This window comes from Phacochoerus africanus, chromosome 1 (genome assembly GCF_016906955.1).
Source record: "Phacochoerus africanus isolate WHEZ1 chromosome 1, ROS_Pafr_v1, whole genome shotgun sequence".
Classification (NCBI taxonomy): Eukaryota; Metazoa; Chordata; class Mammalia; order Artiodactyla; family Suidae; genus Phacochoerus; species Phacochoerus africanus.
Window position 1 is genome coordinate 184689050 of NC_062544.1, and position 22957 is coordinate 184712006.

Here is a 22957-nt window from a genome sequence, read left to right on the forward strand (position 1 = left end):
TTGTGAATGTGTTTGAAAGCAGTGGAATTAAATTTCCTTTAAAAATGATTTTTGTCCCAAATATTTGGTCAAAGTTAACTTGAAATAATACTTGACGTGTTAAAATATCTTATTTGACCTTGCTCAGCTGACTGTATTTAGTTCATTTTTATGGTAAAAGTTGTAAATAAAGAACAAGAAAATTTATAAGGAAAATCATCATTCTTTAATCTCATTGAACAATGGACTGTTCAAAAATAATTTCCAATTATGATTGATAATCATTAAGTATTTATTCCTTGGGAATTAATTTTCCTTTGCAAGGAATCATTTTCTTAGTCTGCCATTTAAGACCACTGTACTAAATCATTGATTTCCTTACTTTGGAATTTTATTAACCAGTAAAATTTTTAAGTGAAGAAAAATGCGGGTGAGGCGGTGGGTTATCAACTTCTATTTTACCATGGAAGGACATTAAATATATAAACTCTAACTTCCAAACCTTGATAGACTTTAAAGAAAGAAAAGTACTTTAATGTCAAAGTAGTAATTAAGACAGAGTGGCATATCAAAGGGGAAATTCTGATTGCCTACAAAACTGTGGTAAGAAGAAGACAGAAGTTAAATTTCAACGGGAGGAAATGACTTCTCGGGGCTGTTCATCTCCCACATCTTGTACAATTTATGAGAACCTAAAATTGTGTTCAAGACAAAATTATTATTTTTTTAAGTTGTAGTCAGTCAAATAACTAGCTATTTTGTAGGTTAAGTTCATCTGAAGTGGTTAGTTGATTAAGAGCTAGTTGATTTTATTCAGCCTTAAGCACCAACAGGTATATGTACATGCACTCAAAGTTTTAGCAGTGCAGATGTAGCCTTAAACTTGGATCAAACACCCAAAACAGTTAGCTGATTTCTAGAATATATGTTGTTTGTAATGTACTTCCACAGAATATAGGATCAGAAGGAGTATGTGAGATTGTTTATTTGAATATTCTTATTTAATTGGAAAGAAAAAGAAGTCCTGAAACTATTTATTCAAAGTAAAATGGTCATTACTAGTGGTCTAAGTCTCAAGTCCCCCTCAAAGAGATTAAACCCAAAAGCCTCTGGCCATGTGTCATTGTTATATCTCTTTCCCACCTTAAAGAGCCTGGACTACTCACTCCCTACTATAAGGAAGGAATGAAGCCCATTACTCACCCTGCCTCTATATAACCCATTCCCCATGCAAATAAGGCATCCCTGCCCAGAACCAATCAGAGGATCAAAACATGTCCCCAATACAGAGATCAAACAACACTCAGCCCTTACAAGGCCCAGGGAGGCTGGGACAGGAGAATTGGGTTCCCCAAACACATCGGCTATATGGAGATATAAGGAAAGACCTGGTTGAGCGAGGGCCAGTCCCTACCCCAGGATGGCCTGCTCTCTCTGAGGGTGTAAGTAAAGTCTGCTGAAAACTCTTGGGAACTTGACTCCTGGAATGGGCTATTAGGACTGCCTTATCAAAGAGCTGTAGCTTTCAAACTAAGGCATGGTGGAATCCATAGCTGCTCCCATTCTGAACTAAGTGCCCATACCTGGAGAGAGCGCCTGCCTCCATCTCTGTGCAGCAAGACCACTGGCTCCATCCCAGGGCTGTTGCAGCACTTACCAGCTGGTACAACCCCTGGCCAGACTGTCTGCACCTCCAAATCTTTTTTGCGTGTGGGCAAGAACCAAGACATAGTGCAGAGGGACCTGACATCTTAAACCATCCTCTGCTACCAGACCTGACACTAGCAGCAAAGGGATTTAACATGAGAATCCTGACTCCATTTTTAATATGTGAATCATATCTTCATACACCTGTATGTCAAATTATTCATAGATGCTAATAGACAATTAATTCTATTAATTTTTGATACTTTTCAAATATATTTTATCTGACATTAAATGTTCAAAAGTAAACATTTTATTTTTGAAAAGTATTAATTTTTGAGCCACATTACCCTAAATGATAAAAATGATTTAGAGATTTAACATAAATTTAATTTTGCTTTGATTATGTCAGGACAATTATAAAATAGATGCCATTAAGTTGATTTATATAAGTTACCAAGGATGATAATATGGAAATTGATATGGAAGTTTAAGGAAAATGAATAAACAAGAAAGGTGATGGATGACCCATAATTACGTTTCTTTAGCGCTAAGAAATATAAGATATTCATGTAGAACATTTTGGATAGCTTCATTTAAAAAAAAAAAAACACTTTCTTATGTCACTTACCTCCTGGTTTAGGTCTTCAGCAAAGGGAACAGTCTCTTTATTTCCATTATATATGAGATTAACTTCATTAACAGAAGTCTTTTCTTTCCCCCATATGAGGACATATCCAAGCCTCATTTCATTTTTGTTTATGTAACTATTTTTCACTATAGTGCTTGTCAAGATGGACTATAAAGGTAAGGAAAAAATATAAACACTTCATCTATCAAAAGCAATTAAATTTTAAAAAACATGTATCTATTAACCAAAATGTATTTCAGAGTAGAGCAAATCATTTATTCATATATTTGAAGAGATAGTGTTATACAATATATAAAAAATATATAAATATAAAATAAACATAAATATGGCATAAAAATTCAAATATTATTTAACATGATTGTATATAAATGATCTGAAATGGATACATACCTTGTTAAAATTAAATTGTACCAAGAAATATAAGTCTCTTTCATAGGTGTCTATAGAGAAAAGAAAGGAGTGATGTATTTATATTTCCAAAGAAAAATAGTAAATACTAGCATATTCTTGCTTTTCTTTCACAGTATCAAATGCCATCAGTGCATATTTAGTTTTCTCTAAGTTTATATAACTTATTTAAACACAGTTCAAGGAGCACTGAAATATGAAGAATGAGTCACCAGAGAGGGTCCTAGGTGGACAGGTAGGTTGGTCTGTACTTGTTCGTATGTAGGGAAGTAACAACTAAAGTGGTGCCAGGCCTAAGATCACCTTAACACAGCTCTGGGAGGGTGAAAGAAGTACAAGAATAAATACAATTGGGTGGTGGCAGTCATGGACGCTTACTGACCACCTCAGTGACTAGTCAACAATAAAATACTACTATAAAGGAAAAAGATATGATGTAGTTTATCCTAGTGACATTTGAGGAAAAATACTCCATTGTCAGAGATTAATTACAGTCAACTGAAATCAAACTGATAAAACATAGGGTTTATACATACCTCTTTAAATAAGATGCAATCTTGCCATATTTAAAATCAATTTAAAAAATAATCTTAGCAGAGTTCCCGTTGTGGCTCAGTGGAAACGAATCTGACTAACATTCATGAGGATGCAAGTTCAGTCCCTGGCCTCGCTCAGTGGGTCAGCAATCTGGCATTGCCATGAGCTGTGGTGTAGGTTGCAGACATGGCTCAGATCCCATGCTGCTGTGGCTGTGGTGTAGGCTGGCAGCTACAGCTCTGATTTGAGCCCTAGCCTGGGAACCTCCATATGCTGTGGGTGCAACCCTAAAAAGACAAAATAATAATAATAATAATAATAACAATCTTAGAGCTAAAATTTGTTGTTTGCTATTTCTCAAATTTTAAGTACTTTATCACAGTGCTCTAAGAGATGTGTACTATCATTATTCCCACTATATAGAAGAGGAAAGTGAGTTTCAGAGAAGTAAAATAAAATGGCCAAAAGTGAAACAGCTAGTTATTATCAACATGAACTCATGTCCAGTTTTCCCTGACTTCTATGATGGTGTTCAAATGTAAAACCAAACAAACATGTAAGAGAGAAAAGCAAAAGTAAAGTCAAAAGCATTATTAAAACAAGTATTAGGATAACACAGAAAAAGAAACAGATTTTAATTCCCTTTTCACTTATACATACCAGCTTTGTATTCATTAATTCTCTGGGAAAAAAACTGCTTAAGTTGAGACTTTCTTTGCCTATGCTAAAATGAAAAGATACTTTGTCCCAAACATTTTTTTCTGCATATTAACATATAATTGACTGGAACAACATCATTAATTATGATGAATAACATAATTAATGGCTCATTTAATATGCATCCTGAAGTAACAACTTTAGTCTTAGTCTTTAAATACATTATTATAGCTTAGGTTTTTAAGAGAAAATTTTAAATTACTGATCTATGAGATAAAAGAAAACAAAAGCAACAGCTATTAAAAGGATATTACCCTTAGGAAAGGCACCACATATGATCTTGTTGGGCTTCAAGTCCCCTTCAAGAAGATTAAACTCAAAGCCTTGGCCAAGACAAGAATTACCAGACCCTTATCAACGCCCCATCCACCTCATTGTAATGCCCCTTCCCCAACCCTGAGCAACCTGGTCTACTCCTTACTCCCTACTAGAAAAGGCAAATGGTCCACTCCTCACCCTGCCTCTATAGGGACAATAAGAACACAATCAGGTGCAACATAAAGGGACTTTCCAGGGAACTTCCCCATAACCCATCACCCAGGCAAATAAGGTATCCTGCCAGAGACCAATCAGAAGATCAAATATGCCCTGTACAAAAACCAATCAACATTCAGCTCTTAAGCACACACAGTGGGCCAGGGCAGGGAGAATCAGTAGGTGTGGAGGGGAAGAATCAGGTCCTCACTATGTCTGCAGCATGGGTATATAAGGAAAAAAATTGTAAAACAGGGTCAGTCCCTACTTGCAGGGTGGCCTGCTCTCCCTCTAAGAGTGAACTTTCACTTCAATAAACTTGCTGGAACATTTTTGCTTTGGAGAACCTACTTGCGTTTTTCCTAAGAGAGTTGTAATGCTTCCAAGCTGCAACACTTTCTTTTCTTTTTAAAAAAGTTTTATTATACTTGATTTACAATGTTCTATCAATTTCTGCTGTACAGCAAAGGGACCCAGTTATACATTTATGTACATTCTTTTTTTTCCCCATTATCCTCCATCGTGTAACACTTTCAATTTAAGAGCTTGTTTATACTTTAAAAGTGCCTGCCATTTCAATTCTTCGTTGCATATAGGCAGGAACTGAGAAAACAGCACAGCTTAACTTCAGACAACATGGTCATAACAATCTTAGTCAAGGGTACACATATGTTTATTTCACTAAGATGAGCAGGACAAATTAATATTTTACTAAGCTACAACTTTATTAGTTAGAATAAAAAATTGCTTAATATACACACATTTCAAAATAAGTTTATTTTGCTTTATCTTTGATTTTTTGAGAGAAAAAATATGTCTACAAATAATAGCATTTCATAAAATTTAAATGTATTTAAAAGAGGAAATCATCTAGTCTATCGAGGAGATTGGCAAGCTTCCTGTGAGAGAAAACATCTTTGGAGATTCCTATCTGGTAAATCCAGAGACTCTAAGCATTTGTTGTGAATTGTTGCTGTTTATTCAAGAAATTTCAGGAGACTAGTTGAAATCTTTATTTTTAATTGTAACAAATATACTGAGATTGTGAAATATAACCAAAAAAGTAGATACAGTGGACCAGAAAAATTTTGTGTGCTTGCATTAAGAGATCATGGAGAAAAATATGAATTATGTTCCGTTATTTTCCAGTGAAAAAAGCAAAAGGAAAATCTGCCATGAAACTTCAGTAGAGTATAAAGGTCATACCAAGTTCTTTCATCTGTACCTTAGTTTGATAGAAAGAGCTAAACAAAAAAATTCTGAGAAGCTTTGTCTCCCTCACAGTTAAAATGAATTAACTCAATTTTCTAGATAGTAAGATTCAAACATCTCAAGAAGAGCATGCAAATTATGTATAACACAGCTTTATACTCTGGGAAATTATGGGCATATTCAAAGTGCCTGCTGTTGGATCCAGTGAGGAAGAAAGGCTACAAACTTTGTAGAACCTCAGTTAATGTGTTAATGAAGTTTAGGGTGCAGAAAGCAAAGGATAACTAACAGCCCTTGAGTTGACTTCACCTTCTAAATCACAAAATACTAGGAAGAGGTATTTCTTTTTTAGTCTTGCTTACTACCATATGATTCTTGTATCCCTTTCTGATACACTTTACCTACTAATAAATTCCCATATCTTATAGTTGTAGAATATTAACTATGATTTACCTGAAAAGACGAAAGATGCATGTCTTTGTTATTAACGAAAAATCACTCAACTATGGATAATTTCTTTAAATTGTAATGAACTGCCTAGGGCTCCACACAGATGTTAGTTGTTACGACTAAGATTTTTGTCAGAGAATGCTCAGAACACCCATCTGGTAGAACTGGCACTGTAAACCTAATCTTCTAACAGTGTTTATTTAACAGCATAATAATCATCTGGGGCATTTTACTCAAAGAGAGATTCTTGTCTCCTCAAATTTATGGAATTAGGATGGGCCCCAACTATGCATTCCTTACAAACTACTCCAGGTAGCAGAGCACAAATGCACTACTAAACGTGTAGCAGTTCAGTCTGGTTTTGAGGAGTAGCCAACAAAGTATACAAAAAAAAATCAAGTTTAAATTCTTAAACTTTTCCTATAAAAAAACTGCTGATTCTTAACAAAAACTACAGCCATAAAGCAGAGACCAAATTTGAGTTTTGTTTGTATCTCATGTTTTAGAGGCATCTGTTGTGCATCAATGTGTGCACATGGGGACATGGCTTTTCAGCTCTATTATGTGAATAGCACTGGGCTAACTTCTAGAAATACAAAGATGATTGGTATTTATCATCCCTGCCCACATAAATCTCTTAGGTATCTAGACATTGATCATAGGGACTACATATATATATAGGATAAGAAGAAAGTCTTTAGATATGCGTGATACTATTTTTAAATTGATTCAACTACTTATTAAACCATTTTTGGTTTGAATCATATTGTTGGGTTTTTATTCAGCTTCTAAAGTATAATAATAGGTAACATAAAAATAATGTGAGATAATAGGTATTCTTAGGCAGAAACTAAAAGGAAGGCTTAAAAAAGAGTAAGTCTGCATGACTCATTGACCCTCCCAGACCTAAACCTGCCATCTCCACTTTATCAGACCTCCACAGGGAAAACAACCAAGCCCATGAAGTGGTTGACTTTCCAAGGACAAAGACAGCCTCAAGGAGAAAGTTAAATTTTATACCATGATCTCAGTCACCATCCCAGACCTGAACTCAGCACATGACTCCCTGCCTATAAAACCTGATTCTCTCCCAATGGCTGAAAGCCTGAGTTTTCTCTGCTCGGTGATTCTGGCCACTCCATTGGTCCATAAACCTGCTTGTGTTCTCACTGTTCAGGCCTCTGTTTCTATAAACTTTACCATCCTAACAGTCATGTTATCAATTATACCTGTCTTCTAAATGGAACACTCACCGATTGTCTCTCCATCATCCCAAAACAGATATCCTTGTGCCATCTGATTATCATCTGCAGCAACAATGAGCTTCATGAAATTTTGTCGACTATAAGAAAGAAATATAATTTCACCAAAGTTTATAAAGTAGCATTCTTATTCTTACTTATATTCCTTTGGACACTAAGTGTCCAAAGGAATATAAGTAAGAATAAGAATTAAGGAGAATACAAACTGTTTTAGACAAAGAAAATTAAATAATTTTCCTTTTTTCATGAGTTTTGGAAATTATATAAACCATAAAATCTGGAGTTCCCATAGTGGCTCAGCAGAAATAAATCCCACTAGTAATGATAAGGTAGCAGGTCCAATCCCTGACCTCACTCAGTGGGCTAAGGATCTGCCATTGTGGTGAGCTGTGGTGTAGGTCACAGATGCAGCTCAGATCCCATGTTGATATGGCTGTGGTGTTGGCCAGTGGCTACCGCTCTAATTCGACCCCTAGCCTGGGAACTTCCATATGCCACAGCTGAGGCCCTAAAAAAAAAAAAAAAAAAACAACGAAAAATCTTCATATTTAACAGAAACTATCATGCATATCTTTGATGTCAAACTGTACTACTGTAACAAATCAGAATTAGTCTTATTTATAATTAAAGCCATATTAAGTTTATTGATATATTTATTTATTCACCTCTTTGATAATCTTGTCATTGACCATTAAACATAAAAAATTTTAATAGTATTTTAAAATCTTATATGACTTAAGACTTCCTCACATTCCTGTACATAAATCACTATGCCATCTTTAATTATTAATAAGAATGTGAAGAGTAGCAGTAAGTTGCAAGTCCTATCCTTAGAATGGACAGTACTTTCCAAGCTTGTGCCTACATAGGCTTATCTGTGAACTAAATATCTGCTTCCATGCTCAGTATACAAATGACTTGGTTTGAAAGTCTCATATCACCATGGAAGGATTTCTCAGACAAATTATACTTAGCTATCTTTTCCAATGACAAATGTTGAAGGTTGCCCTGCTATGGAAGTCTCCTAAAATATGCAGAATAGCTAGAGTTCGAATCTCCAAAGAAACTTTATATTTTCCATGTAAAGATGTTAGTATTTCTTAGAATTCATGCATGTATATACATATATATACATATTTCAACTCATGGTCACTGGGGTAAAAGATAGCTAGATCTTACTAGCAACATAAAAATCTGGTTTAGCCTATAATTTTCCAACATATTTAAAATGAAATTAAAATAGTTTCACAACGTTCATTCTACTCTGTACATTCAGTTGACCCTTGAACAACATGGATATAAATCTGAGTATCTAGAGTTACTCTGCATTCATTCACAGATTCAACCAACCATAGACTAAGGGGTACTGTAGTATTCACTAGTGAAAAATAACTACGTATAAATGGACCTATGCAATTCAAACCCATGTTGTTCAATGGTCAACTGTGTGTCTAAATCCAATATCTTATTTACTTTACCTACTCACACATATCCCACCACATATACACACACACACAACACACACATCTCCCATACACACACCTCCCACACATCCCCCACACTTACACTGCACACACACGCACCACACGCACACCACACACATGCACATGCACACAAAGAATGGCCTCTCTACTCTCGCATCACAGGGATTCTTCAAGGCACAATTTATGAACTCCTCTATGAAATGCTCACTTCATAGGTATAATTTTTTCTCCTCTTTAACTGATATCCGGGTAGAATATTGATATAAATGGATCTGGGTGGCTCCAGGATTTAAAAGGGTCTATTCATGTCATCTAGGGCTGTCAGCAAATCACCATGAAGATGTGTCAGCATGAGATAAGAACAGAAACTGAGTCCTCTGGAATCTGAATGTCTAAGCCAGGAATTTAGTCAGTGGAAACAGACTCTGTGACTGTTATCAGAGATGACTCTTACATTAGTAATAGGAGATAGAGTGGACCCAGATCCCTGGTAGAGTGGACATGATGCTAAATGAGAGAGAGAATACTATGTAAGGGGTCTTAACAGATAATCAATTATAAATGGTAATGTGCAGAAAATCTGAGCTACCTTTTATCATTAAATGGGACAAGGCTGCTAAGAACAGGTCTGTTTTTTCTGTGGACAGTAAAGGACTTAGTGGTTTGAAGGAGTAGTGATATTGTCAATGGATATCTACATTTCATAGACTTAAATGAGTCAGGGGATATGTCACAGGGCTGATGGAGGCAGAAAAAAGGAACTGGGAAAGATAAAAGAGAAGTCCCCTGAGCGATATTTGCTTAAAGCTCCTAGGAAAGTTCAGTTAAAAATCACATTTTCATAAAGCAAATAATATTCCATTCCCTATATCAGACTCAGAAAAAATGATGAGATTTTAAGTGAGGCAGCCATTTAAAATACAAGACATTCATTTATCAATATCTTTGTATGTTTATGCAAATTATTTTAAGTTTCAATTGTTATTTGGGGCTGGAAAATGTTCCTATATATTACGTTGGAAGACAATTTTCTAGGAGTGTCTTAAGTTTCTACATATTTTGCAGACAGAGGCACTGAGAGTTTTTCTCTAATGGATGTTTTTGCTTACAGCCTATTATACAAGACTGAGTTTCCCAAAGTGTGGTATTCCTTAGCTGTGACACAAACCTGCTTAGGCAGCACCCACCTGGGCCACATGATGTCACCCACATGGGATTGGGTGTCAGTGGAAATTGAAGCAAATGTGAGGCTCACCTTTCTTGCTATGCCATGAGTAAGAAAGATCTTTGTCTCCAAGCCAGCATACATGAATCTGTGGCAGGCTAACTCTTAAGCTTGGAGGTAAGAGATAAAATCTCAGAACCTTCCTGGTTCTCAACAATTCTGGCATGATGTATCTCCAATTCTAATCTAATCTCTGTAAATACTTCACTTACCTGAAAAATGTGTTTTGAGCAGGCTCTTGACATGGTAGAATATGACCACCACGGACATGTAGGTTTATCTCATATAAAGGAGCTGAAAATGTGTGAAATCTTTCTCTGATACCAATATCCTTGCCCTGGAAATGAGAGGGTTGGAAGAAAGAATTAAAGTAGAATCATCAGCAATACTGGTACTTGATTGGGCATATTTATAAAATCAAATAATATACTTTTCACTTTTAAAAAATTAAAAACAAATGTTTGTTCAGGAAATCTGGTTCTTTAAAGCATATATTTATTCCTTCGTTTACTGACAGCTTTGAAAGTAATTTACCACCTCTTGTTTTTGTGGTGCTCACATGTAGAAAATAGATGGGTTTTTGATTGGTCACAGAAGCTGTTCTTGACTTGTCATATACATTATTCTTGGAAGGACTGTGTTACTTTAATGATCATTTTGCATACCTAATAAATGTCAATGATTTTTATGTATAATATTCAACTTCAATGTTTATTTGGTAAAATAAACCAATGACTACATAATGTACAAAGGCAGAATAAATTAACTCTCTCACTGTTTGTTAATTTGATTCAGATATAATTAGCACGAAATATCTTACTCTTTTTAAGTGGAAAGGAAAACAAGTACATAATTAATAAAAAGGCTATTATAATCAGGCTGTTACCTATTTCTGTTTTGTCAATCCCCCAGAATTCCTTAACTACTTACTGTATGGTAATCAAACCACCGAGCATTAGGGACATAGCCTTGTACAGTGTCAGCAAACTGCAATTTAAAGATACAGACATTAAATACATATAAACCAAGGAAAAATTACTTTGTGAACCAAAATATGTGGTAGAACTTACAGGTTCCAATACAGGAGTGACCAAAAAGGCTGGACCCCATAGGAACTGTTTGAATATATCCCAGGTTGGCTTTTCATTAAAGAACCTAAACAAATATTTAAAAACAAATCAAAGATACCAATCTCTTCTGAATATCATAAAATAATTATTAAAGTCACACTTTTCAGCATGGACTTTTGTGGATTGAAATGAAAATAAAAGTCAAACAATAAAAAATTCAAAAACAATTCTATCACTTGGAATTCAATGGTGTAGTAGTACAATACTTTATGTGTAAATGTGGACCATGACTAAATTTCCTGACAAATCACAGGGAGTTGCAATGGATGTGAAATGAGAAGTCTCCTTTGAAGAGAATGTACAAGGGTCAAATAATAACTCTGTTTGGTAGAAGATCAACAAACCAGGAAGCAAAGTTATAAAGAAAAGTATGAGACAAAGAGTGCTATAAGAATCTTAATGTGGTAACTTTAAAAAGTTTGCTATTCCTACATAAATTAACCTTACTGAATAGTGAATTTATATGTTCTTAAAGGTGCTTCCATGTGAAATATTTTTTTTTTTCTTTTGGGGCTGCACCTGAGACATATGGAAGTTTCCAATCATATCTGCACCTGCTGGCCTATGCCACAGATATGGCAACACCAGATGCAAGCTGCATTTGTGACCTATGCTGCAGCTTGGCTAATATTTTTCTGAATTTGAGATATAAATGGCTGGAAAACAACAAAACATGCTTTTTATAGTTTTAGAATTAACACTATTAAATGTCCACATTTTTCTTTAAATGAAATGGAAATATCCATTTTTGTTTACTTGTTTGTTGTACTATTTTTGTTTTGTTTTACTCTAAACCAAGATTAATACCAAATTGGACTGGGTTTACTCTTCTATGAAATTTCCCATAGGAACAAAAGCCCAGAAGTTGTCAGTAGGACAAGAATCTGCGTAGTTAACATTAATGTTTCTGACTGGGGACTGAGACCAGAGCTGATACTCCAGCTCTTCTGGAAAGTTAACAAGGAGAAGACAACGAGGAAAGAAAGTCTGGAAATAAAAGCAGCAAGAGATTAATAAAATGTTACTAGAAATAAAGAAGGGATTATGGTAATAAATTACTAGAGGATAATTTGAATCCAGGAAATTTTTTTTTCTTTCTTTTCTTTTTTTTAAGAAAGCTGGATCTTTTGGGAGTTCCCGTCTTGGCTTAGTGGAAACAAATCTGACTAGTATCCATGAGGACGCGGGTTCGATCCCTGGCCTCGCTCAGTGAGTTAAGGATCCCACATTGATGTGAGCTGTGTTGTAGGTCAGAGACTCAGCTTGGATCCCGTGTTGCTGATGCATAGACCAGCAGCAACAGCTCCAATTCCACTCCTAGTCTGGGAACCTCCATATGTCGCAGATATGTCCCTAAAATAAAGAAAAAAAAAAGAAAGCTGGATCTTTTATCATCTTATTATTAGATCAGAAGGATACTGATCAACTATTATTTGGGTAATTTCACCTTGATACTACTGTTTGAGTAAATATTTGCTGTGCATTTTTTACTGCTTTATTGATAGTGAAATCTAAAAAATAACACCTCATTCAGTTACTCCAGTAATATAGGAAGCTAAGCATATCATGATTATTTCAGGGATTTTTTGCATTTCTGCTTAAATGTGGTCTTTTTGTTGTTTTTTGTAACATCTATAAGAATTATCTTGTATTTGCCTTAAAATAAAATAGGGCTATATTTTTTTTCAACTCTACTCTCCATAGCGTAGAATTTCAAGATTTGGACCTATATCAATTTGAACTTTAAGGAGTATATCCCTACAATTTTCTATGGAGAAGTTAGAACTGTTCTATGGTACCCAATCAGCACAACTCTAGCAAGAGCTAGGGTGATCTTCTTCAGTCAGGCATTTACATATGGTAGATTTATTTAACTGCTGTAAACATCAATTAATGTCAGCCATAATATAGAGATAATATTACATATTTTTAAGAATTTTTGAAAATACTCAATGTAATAAGGTGTGTAAACCATCCAGAACAATACCTAATATACAGCAGTTATTCCTAAAAATTTATTTTAAATATATGATTAATGTTTCATTTTAATGACATATATTAGTTTATTAGTAGACTTGTTTATGTCAATGCTTGTTAATCCAAAAAGTACACTAAAATAACAGTGAAAAAATTTCCATTTAAAATATTCTATACTGTACTTTAAGTGATTATTGAGTAAATTAAATGAAAGCTATCACTCTCTGTGGTAGGAAAAAAAAATTGCACTTACTCATGCAAAAGGGGTCGGATAACAGTGCCACCATAAGCATGGATTTCATGCATCTGTGTATAGAAATAGGGCAATAAAGTGTATCTAATATTTAGAATATTCCTTGACATTTCAGAAAAAGTTTCATTCCAGGAGGCAGGGTCTTGTCTCTGAAACAAAGCAATTAAAATGAAATAGTAATAAGCTCTTATTCTTGTTAAATCATAATTTTCAAATACATATTTGTGGAATAAAAGGTAAGGAATACTTTAATTCACTGCACACGCTACATATTTTCTTCACGAAAGCTTATGGACTAGTACTTCTATCTCATACAGGGGAAAGAAAGTATTATTTTAATATTATAGTAAGAAAATGCAAATTAAGCCCATGGCTTGATTTCATTTAGGTGAACACAGGTAGAGAGTAGTTCATATTTTAATATATGACCAATATATTGTTAACTACATTGATACTCAATGTAGGCTTTCTGAAAAGTCTAGGAGAGAAACAACACTATACAAAAGTAGACTAAAATAAACAAAGACATGCAGAGCCCATCACAGTGACCTTGCACATTATGTGTTCTCATGAGAAATGATTAAGTTACGGTACTAAAGAATTAGTAGTGCAGAAGGAACAGAGGACCTAATTAACATTGAACAAAAAAAAGAACATCTCCAAGTCTGCTCTGGAATACATGCTCCAGGTAAAAAGACTAAAATTGACACTGGAAAGTAAAAGTTACTGCAGTTACTTGTTACAAAATAATAAACTGGGAAAGTGTTTAGTATTTTATATTCTAATTTATACCAGAGGAACAAATAAGGCTGCCACATAACTCCAGAGGACAACACTTTCAAAGTCTTTTGTTGTTATCAATAGGAATGGAGCCCTCCAACTTTTCTAGAATTGGGTAGTAAGAAAATTTGAATGATGACTGACTGCTACTACTGGTATATATAGTATTGGTATAGGCAAAAATTAACATGCTAAAACACAAGCATGTAATTCTAAACCATACAATCCTAAATTAGATTAAGTACCTTATAATTAAATTAAGCTGAAGCTTCTGTTCTATAGATTTTTATTTGTAAATACTTACTCAGTCTCCCCCACACCCCCATTTCACTTTCTCAGAAACTCTAGCCACATTCCCATCATGGGGTCTTTCACTTGTTCCTCCCACTTGGAATTCTCCTGCCCCATATATTTAGGTTTATTGCTCTCCCAACTCAGGTCTCTGCTCTAATGCTAATGTCACCTCATCTAAGAGGACCTCCCTTAGCACCCTTTCTAAAACAGAACCCCCATAAACCTCTATCATTTTAGTTAACTCTAGGTTTCCCTCATCATTAGGGCAGGACTTTGTAAATACTGAATAATTTATCTTCAATGAATTCTTATTGAATAAATATCTGTTCAGGATTTTATTGATTCCTGCCTCACTCTCTCAATAATGCAGCTTTCTGAAATGCATTGTTAACATAAAGTTTTCCTATTAAAATATTCTTATCCCATCAAGTTGTCTCTATTGCTCAACTTTCAAATACTTCCAAACTGTGGTCCCATCCTGCCTTGTAACCTTGTATAGATTTTCATATTTATTTTCATTTTCTAATATAAATTCTGCTGTCTATTCCGATGAAAATTTCTCAGGGTGACACAAAGAATTCACAGCAAATGATGAGCTCTGCTATTTGGTTACTATGGCTAGAAACCATCTTTAAAAGACTAGCTCTGTCTACAATTCTTCTAGGAAGTACATTTTGATAACTTATTTTTCTTCTATACTTCTTCACTGAAAGTCAGCATCACAAAATTTAGGACTTACTTATATATTGCCTGTAATAGTTTATACTTTTCCATAATTTTTTTTTTTTCTTTTTAGGACCATGCCAGCTGCACATGTAAGTTCCCTGGGCTAGGGGTAGGATCAGACCTGCAGCTGCTGGCCTATACTACAGCCACAACAATGCAGGATCCAAGCTGAATCTGCAACCTACACCACAGTTCACAGCAATGCTGGATCCTTAACGCACTGAGTGAGGCCAGGAATAAAACCACATCCTTACAGATACTAGTTGGGTCCTTAAGCTGCTCAGGCATGATGGGAACTCCTCCATAATTTTTATTATTATCTCTTCCTCACTCAAAAATTCCTCCCAGTTTAGTAATGTATGTAGTTGTGTCCCCATACAGAAATTGGTTCTCATGATTCCCTTTTCCTTTTATTTTTTCTCAGTTTCTCAGCTCAGTATTTTAACATTTGCTTTTTAAAATCTGCCCATTTTATGCATTGATGCTGGCAAGTCAAATAACTTTTCACTTCTAATTATTTTGTTTGAAACTGATTTTCTTTATTGTTCCATCTAGGTTTGGAAGAATTTCCAGAAGCAAATTTTCTTCTGGCTACACCAAAACTATGTAGCTAACCCAAAAATAAAGAAAACTCAAGTCATGATATTCTCAAAGTTATCGGCTCAGATGCCCTCAGTAAATCTAGAGATTCGAAGCCTTCACCTGGAATCAGCCAGGAAGGATGAATTCTATTAAAAATGTTTAAAGGTTAGTAGGGCAAAGGAATGAGAGTAATTACATACTCTAGTAAATGCAATGTTGTGATTTCTTGAATATGGATAGAATGCTCCAAGTTGCATCCAGCGGGCACAGAGCTGATATTCCGAATTGTTGAAGAAGCCACAGATATCTGCTCCAGTCTAAAATACAGTTACATTTAATAAGTTTTAATAATTGGTTTCTTAATATAACAAGTGATAAAGATAAAAGGAATAGAGCTACTCACATATGATATTCCAAAGAGACTGAATTCCATCATACCTAAAAAATTTAGGAAAAAAATTAGGAAAAAAGTTATGGAAAGCCACTATTTCACATATTTTGATATTTGCTTTTTTCTATTAATGAAAATGTTCTATTTATAATACTGAGGTCTAATTCTATGAAACATTATTTTCAGATTATTAATATAATTTCCTATCATTTATTCTTATAAATTTATGTATTTTTTTACTTTATAGTGTTGGTGACATTTACTGAAAATGACACTATAATGCTTACTTCACATTTTCAAGATGACACAATTAGAGCACAAAACTGTTATGAACACATTATTGTATACGAAGAAAGTGGTTTCTTTGGTTTAATTTTAAAAATAAAAGGCTGTCTCTATAATTATCTAATCATAGGCTTCATCATTTAAAACAAATGGAATTATCCTTATTAGATAAAATCCTCTGAGGAATGATCATTTTAATAAAATAGAATGCATGTGAATTCCAAGATCTTTTAAAGTAATATTTCTCAACATTAAGTGTTTTCCTTGAATCCTAATGTAAATAGTAAAGAATATTAAGTCTAGATTTGAAATTGAATAGTACTCCCTTTAAAATGATAGTATTTTACTTACTCTTTATCCAAGTATTATCAGAAAACTCAAAATTTGGTTTGAAATGTTTCATACTACAGCATATGAATGACTCTTGTATCCTAGAATCTAGAATTTCTACCCATTTCTATTCTTAGCTCTATATGTTATCTTTCCCAGCATCTACCCTTTCAAACAAGGAAACTGAGACCAAAAGGGATGAAATTATTTTCTCAAAATGAACTAGATCCTGCTTTCTGGCCCACTGCCTTTTCATAGAACTATTTGTCATAAAATCTGATGCTAAAAGCATACTTCAGAGAAGGACTTACACAGTACATGAACAAGCAAAAATTAATACCTAGTAGAAAATTTAAAAGAATAATGATAAAGATGGTGACTCTCACATACCAATGATAGATTTGTCCAAGTTGTCCCATTTTGCATAGTTGTCTCCAAGCCAGTGTCCTGCCCAACGTCCAGCAGTAGGATATGTGGACCGAGAAATAACAATTCCTCTTTTGCCAGTTGCCTTCTGCAATGCACTAATACAGATGGAGAGGATTTATGTTTTTATATGAGGTATTTTCTTCAGATATTTCTACTTGGGACCACCTCATTAAAGAAAAAAGTATTTGATTTATGGTGTCTATGTTGTCTCTTATTACAACTAGCTATTTATAAATGAGTCTTTGCTCATTATACTATAAAATCCTCACAAACATGAAGGACATCTTTTTTTTTCTTTCCAATATGCACCAGACTGACATGCTTAAGTGACTCTTTATTGATTTGTTCAGTGAATATAAGTTAACTATTGATATTATCAAGTTAACTAATTATATATTCTGAGTTTTTTGAATGAACCCATTTTATCCTACTTAAGTGTGTTTTCTTAATAAAGATTTAGGCTCTATTAATTGCTCCAACCCTTCTCATTTATAACTTGTCCATACTTTGTCATCATATTATTCAGCAGAAAATTTTGCTATAGTACTCCCTAGTCATATTATTTCACAGAGAATTTTGCTATAGTTTCACAGGGTAGTTTAAAGATAGTAAGGCTTTCCTAGGTCTTAAAAATAAAAGTAATTTTATTTTAAGCATAGAATCTGTCCAAAGCCAGATATCAATTCAATTGGTTTAAAAATTAGATCATATTTTTTTTTCTTTTTTCCCCTTCTCATTCTTTGGAGAGCAAGTTTATTGGTTTAATTATTTATTTAAAAAATATATTCTAGTGCTAAGAATAAAGAGTTATATTATATTGTCTGCATCTCTCTGATATCACTATTCTAAAAGTATATAAAATAAAATTTTTTCACCATTATATTATACAAACAAAATGTTTATTTTTATATTACTCAAATTGAATATGAACAGGACTACAGAACTCTATCAGGAGAAACTACATCAAATATCTAATTTGTAACCTGCTAACACATTATCTACAGTATCTAATCATTTCCTTGTTAGAGATGGAACACAGTGTTTGTATCAATTTATTTATGCATAAAGCTTTTCTACCAGAACTTGAGATTCTTAAAGTTAAGAGCTGCCTTAATCTTCTTTGTACTCCTTACATCTAATAGAGTACTTGGCATATAATAGTAGCATAAGAAATTTTTGAATTAATAAGTATCTCAAAATTATAGGAAACTGAAAATGTTTTAAACAGGCACATGATGATATATTGAACCATCTGTTGATAACATAAACAATATTGTGTTTGCTAACTTAAAATTTCCTACTTGTATGTCTCTCTTTTAAAAGATTATATAAGAAAAACATTTTCACGCCTTCGTTTTTTAAAACAAATATAAAAGACCTACTCAATTTAGGAACAATAATATACTTAATACACATCACATAGGATTGTAGATATTTAACAAGAAATGGATGTATTTTATATGGGGAATAAAAGAATTGATGATCAATCTAGAAATCTGAATGGAAACACATATACTAAGCTTAGTTAATTTGTAAGTAAAATCCCCATTTTATTTAACTAATATAAAAATTATTTACAAGGATAGAGTTGTCCCCAATCCTTAATGTTTCCACAATTAAGCAATATTCTTGAAGGATTTCTTTTTTTTTTTTTTTAATGCCTGAAATGGTAAGATGTATTTGTTTATCTATAGTGGTCGTATTTTTTTGTTAAAAAAATTGCAAGAGGAGGTCAAAAGTAATATAATTTTCCAAGCTGCTAAATAATCCAGTCTATAGGAATATGTAATGGTTTAGGGTTCTTTTGGGAATAGGCTGAAAATTTAAAACAATGATACACAGAGAGAGACACAATTATTTTAAGTGTCATGAGGGACGAAGTAACATAATAGGGAAGGACTCAAATTAAGTAACATTCAATCTAATATCTAAAAAATAACAGAAAGGATGATTATTAAGATTGATTACTCATAAGTAGGTTTCACTTGTGACCATCCATATAGATTGTGAACGTCATAATGCAAAACAGATGATCCATCACTAAGAATCTGCTCGGTTTCCATACACATGGTTCTGAAATGTAATCCTTCAGTTCTTTTTGTGAGTTCTGGGGAGAATCAATGGAAAAAACATTAATATGTTATAAAGTAACCTATATTGAAGTATGTAAATTATAGCTCTAAATTATTTTGGCAAAACACTAATCATTGTTTGAAGATGTTATTGACTTTTTAACCATTTGTGCACTTTGTTTATGTTAATTATGAATGAAAAACAGTCTGCAGTTGTAACTGGTTGCAGTTATAATTGTGACTAGAAAATGTGTGCAAAATTTTAGTATATTCAGTAACAAAAATGTTACTAATTAAAATGAGGTCATAAAATCCTGAAAAGTGAGTGTACACCTAAAAGTCTACTATGTTTTGTGCACTTAGATGAGAAATACTCAGTAAACAGATTTTTAAAAAATCAATTTGCTAACATAAAGCCCTGAGGTAAAGAGCCAGCAAATGCTATAACAGCACTATCTTTTGATCCATTTTTTTTCTCAGTTTAAGTTGGAAATTTTCAGAGCTTTGCCATGACTTTAGATGTTAGTTTGATGTAGTTTACTGCCTACATAAGAGTATGAGAATGAATTCAGAAGGACTATCCTTTTCCCTCCTAGGTCATGTTGGGGACAACCAAAGAAATATTGTGAGCTTTCTCACACTTTTTTCCTAGTAAAGAAAAACTAAAAAATATTTATAAAAGATTTTCATTTTTTATCAAAACATGTTTCTTGATTTTTCTTCATTGTTAAATGATATTGCTAATGAGCCAAGGTGTGATCCATTGTGTAGACAGGTAGTGAGAATCTGGAACTTGTATCCTGTTCTCTATGTCAGAAGGTATATAAACCTAGTTAATAAATAATAATAACATGAAAACATCAAAGGCATAACAGCAATATCGTACCTGGAAAATAAGGTGGATAATTTAGCTCTGTATTTCTGCATTGATTAGTAGTTGTTCCGTTTACAAAACTTGATGGCTCATTCATGTCCTTAAAAAGTGAAAGAAAAGTAAACAAAAAAATTTAGTGCATACCTTCTCAAGAGAACTAATTCAGAGAACCAATAAATTAAAGTAACAAATTTGAATATTAGCACATTTACTATTCTAAGAAGCAAAAATATAAAGTATCTCAACAATACTAAAGAATATAGTTTAGCTCAGTATTTCTTAACTTTTTTTACAATTCCTGTCTCCTTTTGAAAAACATAAAATGTCCTATTTTTCTCTGTATATAAAATCCACATGTAAAAGTGAAATGTTTTCTGTTTCTAGACATAAAACTAAATTATGATAGCATATATTCCCTCATGTCCCTCTTTCCACTTCTGCCCTAGAAGCTTGTATCAATTTTTTTTTTCATAAACCACAATGGTTTGTGGTTTTTAAAAATCAAAAGATATAGTTTACAAAAACTTTGGAAGTATAGAAAACTTCAAAGAATATCTCTATTGAGTACACATTTTAGAATCTTAGTAGCCTTCTATAAAGGGACCATCATATAAATATATAAATTAGTTGCCTTTTAAAGGTGATTCCTTCATCATAAAAAGGTTATCTTTTCTGGACCAAGATATAATTATTAGGGATATATTAACTTGACTCTCTTATAGTACACAACTGTATACATAAAACAAACCTGTATTTACCATAATTTTAAAAAACTACATAATTTTAAATTCTCAAAGTTGTACATGATAGCACCTCTATAATTTTTTTTAATTAAAAAAGTAAGTAAATTATTGCATACACATTGAAAAATCAACAGAGTGGAAATGTCATATCTGAAAATCTGGAGAAGTATTATGTTAATCTTCTGTATTATTTTGGTTTTCTGATCAATTTGAATATTCAACTTTAATATTCAGGAAATAGGATCATATACTTGAATTGTTAAGACTATATTTTAGCAGCCCTTTGCATATTAAAGTTCTATGAAAAAAATGAGCTTATTTTCATAATGAAAACTAACATTATTAGAATCTAGTAAGAATTTTACATAAGTACACAATAAACAATAAACACTTAATGTATAAATTTCCTAAATTTTACTTACAATCCACAAGCCATCAAACTTCATCTGGTTATTGTAGAAATCTATAATTTCTCTTGCCCACCATTCTGCTGTGGAATTCCTAAAGAAATCTGGAAAAGCTACATGAGCTCTGGAGGCCTGTAAAAATAAAATTCAGACTCACATGTAGAAACTCATAAGAAAAACCATGTGTGTTTAAGTCAGACATTTGTCTGTCAGATTCACAAGCTGTACATAAGAGATGGTAAAGGCAACCTGATCTCAACTTTAATGGGTGAGCCTATGTGTGTCCTTAAATTTAAAATGAGTTTCTTATATACAGCATATACAAAATTTACAAACTCTTAGCTAGACCAAGAAAAAAAAGTTAAATAAATAAATCAGATATGAAGATGAGAAATTACAATTGATACCACAGAATAAATAGGATCATAAGACATGATAAACAATTATACAACAAACTAGATAACCTAGAAGAAATGGACAAATTCCTAGTTTCATACCTAACAATATCTGATGAGTAGAGATTGCAGGATCCTTAACAAAATATTAGAAAATCACATTCAACAGCACAATAAAAGAATCATACACCATGAACGAGTGGGATTTTTCTTTCTCAGTCAAGTATTACTTAACATACAAAAATCAGTCACTGCGATATAGCACATCAACAGAATGAAAGATAAAAATCACATGATCAAATCAATAAAAAATGCAGAAAATTTATTTCAAAAAATTCAACACTCTTTCATGATAAAAACTCTCAACAAGCTAGGAATAGTAAGAAATTACCGCAACATTATATGGACAACATATTAAGTGCCCACAGATAATATTGTACTCATTCAGAAAAAAACTTTCAGTTTTTCAGTTCAGATCATGAACAAGGCAAGAATGCTCACTCTTGCTTCTTCCCTTAAATAGTCCTGACAGTCCTAGCCAGAATGACTAGGCATAAATAAGCATCCTAATCAGAAAGGAAGAAGTGAAGGTGTCACTGTTTGTAGGTGATGTTATTTTACATGTAGAAATCTCTAAAGAATGAACACATCTACTAGAACTAATAAATTCAGTAAAGTTTCAGGATAAAAAAGCAACATGCAAAAATCAGTTATATCTTCATACAATAACAATAAACTATTTGAAAAGAAAATTAGGAAAACAATCTCACAATAGCAATAAAAAATAATGAAATGCTTAGGAATAAACTTGACTAAGGAGGTGAAAGATGTGTACACTGAAAACTACACAACATTATTGAAAGGTAGATATTGACAAAGACAGGAAGGTAACTCATGTTCATGAATTGAAATAATGAATATTAAAATGTCCATAGTAATAAAAGCAATGTATGGATTCAATGAAACCCCTATCAAAATTGCAATGGCATCTTACAAAAATAGAAAAAGCAATCCTCTAGTTCATTTGGAACCATGAAAGTCTTTGAATACCCCAAATAAGCTTAAGGAATTAGAATGAAGCTGAATGCATCACATTCCTGATTTCAAAATATAGTTCAAAGCTATAGTAATTAAAAGCATGGTCTTGGAGTTCCCATTGTGGTTCAGTTGTTAGTGAACGCGACCAGCATCCATGAGGACACAGGTTCGATACCTGGCTTCGTTCAGTGGGTTAATGATCCAGTG

General features: G+C 33.2%; 1 protein-coding gene across 1 annotated transcript in view; it reads right to left on the reverse strand.

Annotated features, from left to right (window-relative positions):
- SI (sucrase-isomaltase) overlaps positions 1-22957 on the reverse strand; it is a 79764-nt gene that overhangs the window by 1290 nt on the left and 55517 nt on the right. Inside the window, exons 34-46 of the mRNA XM_047755123.1 lie at positions 21333-21449; positions 20180-20267; positions 19190-19328; positions 17183-17316; positions 16190-16224; positions 15987-16103; positions 13405-13553; positions 11115-11199; positions 10975-11031; positions 10257-10381; positions 7327-7415; positions 2666-2715; positions 2255-2422 (exon numbers count right to left, since the gene is read on the reverse strand). Coding sequence (XP_047611079.1) covers positions 2255-2422; positions 2666-2715; positions 7327-7415; positions 10257-10381; positions 10975-11031; positions 11115-11199; positions 13405-13553; positions 15987-16103; positions 16190-16224; positions 17183-17316; positions 19190-19328; positions 20180-20267; positions 21333-21449 — 1353 coding nt within the window. The remainder of the gene's footprint in view (positions 1-2254; positions 2423-2665; positions 2716-7326; positions 7416-10256; positions 10382-10974; positions 11032-11114; positions 11200-13404; positions 13554-15986; positions 16104-16189; positions 16225-17182; positions 17317-19189; positions 19329-20179; positions 20268-21332; positions 21450-22957) is intronic.